The sequence below is a fragment of the Anastrepha ludens genome, chromosome 3 (assembly GCF_028408465.1).
Source record: "Anastrepha ludens isolate Willacy chromosome 3, idAnaLude1.1, whole genome shotgun sequence".
Lineage (NCBI taxonomy): Eukaryota > Metazoa > Arthropoda > Insecta > Diptera > Tephritidae > Anastrepha > Anastrepha ludens.
The window spans coordinates 75,915,485-75,921,635 of record NC_071499.1 but is presented as its reverse complement, the minus strand read 5'-3'; the positions used below and the strand labels follow the sequence as shown (position 1 = coordinate 75,921,635).

General features: G+C 38.3%; 1 protein-coding gene across 1 annotated transcript; it reads left to right on the top strand.

The window, feature by feature from the left end:
• Window positions 1-1,433: 1,433 nt before the first annotated feature.
• On the top strand, window positions 1,434-2,306 carry LOC128856568 (cytochrome c oxidase subunit 4 isoform 1, mitochondrial-like). Its single transcript, XM_054091875.1, has 2 exons — window positions 1,434-1,589; window positions 1,652-2,306. Exon 2 carries the CDS (start codon window positions 1,661-1,663, stop codon window positions 2,198-2,200), a length of 540 nt encoding a protein of 179 aa, XP_053947850.1. The 5' UTR covers window positions 1,434-1,589; window positions 1,652-1,660; the 3' UTR covers window positions 2,201-2,306.
• Window positions 2,307-6,151: the final 3,845 nt, after the last annotated feature.

The window sequence follows — 6,151 nt, the reverse complement described above, 5'->3', positions numbered from 1 at the left end:
TTGAACACCTTCTATGTTCTTGTCCTGCATTATCTAGAACCCGAATGAAATGTTTAGGAGCTCTACAATATTAGAGGTTAGAATGTCTCTTGGGGTTAGAGCTTCAGAGCTAACTTAGATTCGCAAAAGACGCAGGCTTATTACAAGAAGTCTACTACAAGAAAACGTAAGGGTAAAGCTCCATCTGGTACTACTAAGGACCAATAGGTCTATGTGACGACTTTCAGCCTGCCAGGTCAACCTAACCTAACCTAATACTAGTATATACGGGGACACACTAATCAAGTCCCATGGTGAAAAGATTTTTAGAGGTGCAGCTGATGGGGTGACGCCATTCGGGGTGTGTTTACAAAAAAAAACCGAGATTGTGTTGGTGAAATACGAAAAAGATTAACCAATGACACTTCGTTGCCGTCTGAACAACGACTGATTGAAACGAGTGTGTGAATATGTTTGAAATGATCGTGAAGAATTCGGCTGCCGAATCCTCAAGTGACGTGGCAGCCAAATTTTCCCTCAAAAATCTCTTTTTCACCATTGTGAAGGAGCAAAACCTTTTTTTTTTTTTGCTACTCAGCCGTGCACACTGAAATTAAATTGAATTTACCTCTCCTCCTCCACTCCTCAGAATGGGACTGGGAACAACACTCTTCTCAACCAAACATCTGTAAATTAAGCCTCGAACCACTATTCTACTCACACTGCTCGAAGACTTCGTGTTGCACTGTAACATCTCCAAGAGCGGGCAACAAATGCACAAAACCCTAGATTGCGCTAAAAAGAGCAAGAGAATATTATTTATCGACGAACTGTCACACGATGCATGACTACAACTAACCGACATCGGTTCAAAATGATCTCGTCGCCCGGCACCATATAAATTGGCACGGGTCGATTTTGGCGCCCTGTGGCAGCCATTTTGTTTTGGTGACATCTGTCAAATCTTTTGTTTATTATTCAGTTGTTTATGCCAAATCATCATGGCAAGTTACAGGATTGAACAGCACGTTCAAATGATAAAACTTTATTATCAAAATAAGTGTTCATTAACGCAAACGTTGCGCGCATTGCGCCCATTTTTCGGTAGACGTGGTGGCCCTTCCAATTTCTTATGACCCATATTGAACCATATGGACCTAGACGACATGTGGTTCCAGCAGGACGGCGCTACGTGCCACACAGAAAACGCCATTTTATTCCATTTCAACATCTACCCGCCCTTATTGAAAAACCCTTTAGTATATTACTAAGGCGAATCTATTAAAGGTGGTGTTGGTAATTCAACTGATTTGTTTTTTTTGTTTCTTTCGATGTGTCCTTGTGGCTCTCAGCACAGAATAAAACAAGGCGCATTAATTTTTTGTTTTCTATATTACTTTTCCAATACTTTGCCGTAACAATCAAATGTACAAAACATTGTTGTTGGTCTAGTGCCACCACCTTTAATAAATACGCCTTGATATATTACAAATTTATTAATAGTAATAATATTTCAATCGAATTCTCTTTACTTATACTGTCAATAAAACATTAGATTTCCAGACGTCACATAAAGAAGCGAACTAATTTAAAAAATTTTCAATTTCCAGGTATGTATGTATGTAATTATTATTCTTACATTTTTAAAACCTCCAGCATCATACACTTACAGAACCTAATAATGCAATCACCGCATCATACCCTCTTGCGCATTGCTCGCAAATTGAGTGAAGGCTTAACCACGCGCCGACATACGCATAGGGATCAAGTAATGGAGCGCATTGGTAAGCGTGAAATTGTCGGTTATGGTTGGAACGGCTCGCCTGGTTATCAAGATCGACTGGACTACCCAATGCCACCGGTGCGCTTTCGTGAACCTGATCCAGAAACATGTGCACTACGAGAAAAAGAAACCGGCGATTGGCGTAAGCTGACCAACGATGAGAAGAAGCAGCTCTATCGTTATAGTTTTTGTAAGACATTTGCTGAAATGAAAGCGCCCACCTCCGATTGGAAGTTTTCTGTGGGCGTAGCTTTAATGGTTTGTTCTCTTGGTGTATATCTATCACTATCATATTTCTACGGCGTATATCCAGAGTACCCAGAAACGTTCGATGAGAAGCGTCGTAGCGCTCAGTTAAAGCGCATGATTGCTTTAGAGATGAACCCCGTTACTGGATTGGCGTCAAAGTGGGATTACGAGAAAGAACGCTGGAAGTAGCAGCGATGATAGTGTTTTCCAAGCACCAAAAAAACTATAAAACTTTTAATGTATGATTTCAACTTGGAATTTCTAAGGAAATGTAGATGTCAATAAAAGAAATTGTACACCAAATTGCATTTCATTTCATGGATTTTTAGAAGCGGTAAAGGGATCTGTAAATTAGCTGATATGTTTTTTTTTTTCTTTCGCAGCCTCAATTTGGCTGTCAGCCCAAACTGAAAAAAAGCAAATTCATTCTTTGTTTTGTACTTTGACAATACTTTGCTTTGACAATCAAACGTAGAAAACGTTGTTGTTTGTTGGTCTAGTGCCACCACCTTTAATGAATGCGCCTTGGGTCGATCTACATATCAATCGATCGCTTAAACAACAAAAAATGTCGAGAAAAATAGGTTTAAAGTTTTCTATTTACTTCCTAAGCAAACATCCAGGCATATTTTCTTCTAATGAATAGACACAGATTTTATACAACACAAATTAAGCAACCACGGTCATTACGGCGTACTGGAGTTGTTTTTCTTTTCTGTTTTTGGATTATGACGGTCATGCGGTCATGCGGGTCAAACGGGCGGCATTTACTTAAATATACAGAAATAAATTATTTGTAAATTGAAGGTATTTTTGGTATTGGTTGCTTGGCTTATTTTGACACTTGTCTAAACCGTATTTGCAAATGAGCCATATCAACTATGTTTATAAGAAAAATGATTATCGCATACATATTTTTCGGAGGCTAATGAAGTCTAATAGGAAATAAAAATCTGCCAACTTGGTTTCCTGACTGTTTCAATTTTTGCTATTAACGTTTACACCATCAAAGCGTTACGGCGACCGCAAGAAGAGATATTTTAACATTCAGGCGTACATGAAGAATCTGTGTTCTCTTAATTCAATGAATTATAGGAATCTCTTGACCACAAACACACTAATCCCGCTCGGATGAAATGAATTTCCATACAAATTGATTGACAGCTGAAGAAATTTTTTAAACAAATTAAATATCGCTGGGGTCGTAATATTTCCAAATGTCCTATTTATGATCCGTTTCAGCTAATACTCAAATCATAAGTAGGTATGTATCTTGATTTTGTTTTTCCAAAAAATTTGTGCCCCTAAGTGGCGCACATTCATCAAATTTACGAGTAATGAGAAAATTTTAAAATATAATTTTAATTACAATAAGAATTGGTATTCTATCAAGGATTGTATTAAAAAGAGGAGAATTAAAATTAGGACAATAATAATGATAATCCATTTTTTTAGCTCTCAATTGTACATAACGAGTTTTCGGCACATTCGATCTTTGTTCGGTCAATTGAGGGACACTTAAGTGTTACATGCCTCGCAAGATCGTATCTACTATTGATTAAATGCGTTCTAGCGGCATTAAATTTGTTCGACATGTACATATGTATGTATTTCTTCAATGTAAGTAGTTCGCATCCGAGGCTGTGTTTTCGTTTCCATTGAGAGAGATTTTTATGTGGCGGGTTATAAACACAGCGCACAACCAGCTGGGTTGCTTCGCCGTATCTCAGTAGCCCGCTCTCGAACAGGTTTTCGGAATCTACTCAGAGGATACTTGTGCGAATCCAGGAAGTTGTGAGGTGCTGTAAAAATATTCGATCAGGCATGCCTTCGAGTGTTTGAGGGAAAGAATCTTCGGAATATTTTTGGACCTTTGTACGTTGGGCTCTTGAACTTTACGAGGACATATACATAGCGCATCAAATAAAGATCCAGCGGCTTCGTTGGCTGGGTCAAGTCCTCCGAATGGATACAAACGCTTCAGCTTTGAAAGTATTCGATGCGGTACCAGCTGGTGGTAGCAGAGGAAGGGGAAGGCCTGCTATGCGTTGAAAATATCAAGTGGAGAAGAACTTGGCTTCGCCTGGTGTGTCCAACCGGTGCCGATTAGCACGAGAAAGAAATGACCAGCGGGCTTTGTTAAACTCGACCAAAATCACTTATCGCGCCAATGAATTTGATGACATTATTCATCACTGAAGCGAAAGCTTACAAAATACCATTTTTGGTTCAGAAGAGAATAAAAAAAAGAATTTTCTGGTGGAAAATTTTTGTAGCACCTTTTAATAATCCAAATCGGCTGCTGATCTTACATAAATATAGAGAAAGAAAGGGATTATTTTTATAGCATTTTGCTCAAGCAGCAGTGGTGGATCGAAAGTTAAAACACATTTGCAGTTGATCATATATTTTTCTATAAAAAAAATATTTTTGAAAAGGCTCTTAATTTTATCAATATTGCCCAAGGCGACTCTATACAAGATGGTGTTCAGCTGATTGGCACCTGATTGTCAAAGCGAGAGTATATTTATCTCCTTTCCCTCTTTTTCCTTCAGCTAAAATTTAACAAGAGCTCACCAAATTGTTGTATTTGCATTTGATAGACGTACGTCGCCATTTGCAAAAATTATAAATCTTCCGATAAGGTGATTAGCTTTGCGTCATTTCGGAATCGTTATTACCTTGAACAGATTCGCCTTGGTATTGGCATAAATGTGATGATATTGTGCAGTGTAATAAACAAGCGTTGAAGGGGCATATCTCGTTTTTTTTTTTTAATATTCATTTCTTTAGTATTTTTTTTTCTGTATTAACTTCACTTTAGTATAAGTAGCTGTTTTACATAACTTTATGAGAGTATCTTCAACCACTTCAACGCAGTTTAAAAAACAAACAAAACTCACAAATAAATTGCACAAACACAACATTTTAACCCTTGGAAGTGTAGTTAGTCGCGGCAACACATTTTGCTATCAAAATGTTGTAAAAATTGTAAATTGAAAATTTGTTTGAGAAAGTTATGTTAAATGTTTCGGTCACAATTTTTTAAAATAAAACTTTCAAACTAAGTGCAATCAGCAGCTACCAAATTAATTTTAATATCAGAAAAGAAGAATAAAAGATGACTCGCAAAACTACTCTCGGCCAGTGCTTTTAATGCTCCCAGTGGGTTTTTGTGTCAACATAGTTGCTTTTTCATTCGTCTGTGAAATATAAATAAATATTTGAATAAATAGTTACTGCTTAGAAGTTAATACATATTTACGTACGAGGGGTGTTCAAAAAGTATCGCGAATTTTGAATTTTCGCAGGTTACGTATATTAGAATTTCGATTTTTTTGACGAATCGTGGGTTTATGGTTATGACGTAGAAACCAAAGCTGAATCATCTCAATGGAAGCCGCCGCACGAACCGAGACCGAAAAAAGCGCGCCAAGTTCGGTCGAATGTAAAAGTTTTGCCTACCGTTTTCTTCGATTACAGAAGCGTTGCGCATCATGAGTTCTTGCCACGGGGTAAAACGGTCAATAAGGAATATTACCTACCTGCTCAATCTGCCAGAAGCGCCCGGATTTGTGGAAGAACAAAAATTGGCTCTTGCAACACGATAACACCCCTGCTCACACATCGTTGCTTGCGCGCGACTTTTTGGGCAAAAACAACACACTAATGATGCCACAGCCACCGTATTCCCCAGATCTGGCCCCTGTGACTTTTTCTTGTTTCCGAAACTGAAGAGGCCCATGAAAAGCCGACGCTTCGCTACGATTGACGAGATAAAGACGGCATCGAAGGAGGAGCTGAACAAGATAAAAAAAATGATTTTTTTAAGTGCTTCGAAGATTGGAAAGAACGTTGGCACAAGTGCATAATATCTGATGGAGATTACTTTGACGGGGACAAAATAGATATTAATTAATAAATAAATAATTTTGGAAAAAAACACAAAACTCGCTATACTTTTTGAACACACCTCGTATAGCCTTCACCAGCCTCTCCTGCAGGAGAGGAACCTAGACGCAGGCACCAGTTGTGTTTTCGGACATAAACGCGGCTCTACCCAGAAGTTATACTTTTGTGGTCTCAGGGTAGAATTAGCCGAGGTGGAGGATTGTTACAGTATTAGTGGGAGCGTACCCC

Coding starts and splice junctions, on each gene's coding strand:
- LOC128856568 (XM_054091875.1), top strand. CDS start 1,661: ATGCAATCACCGCATCATACCCTCTTGCGCATTGCTCGCAAATTGAGT.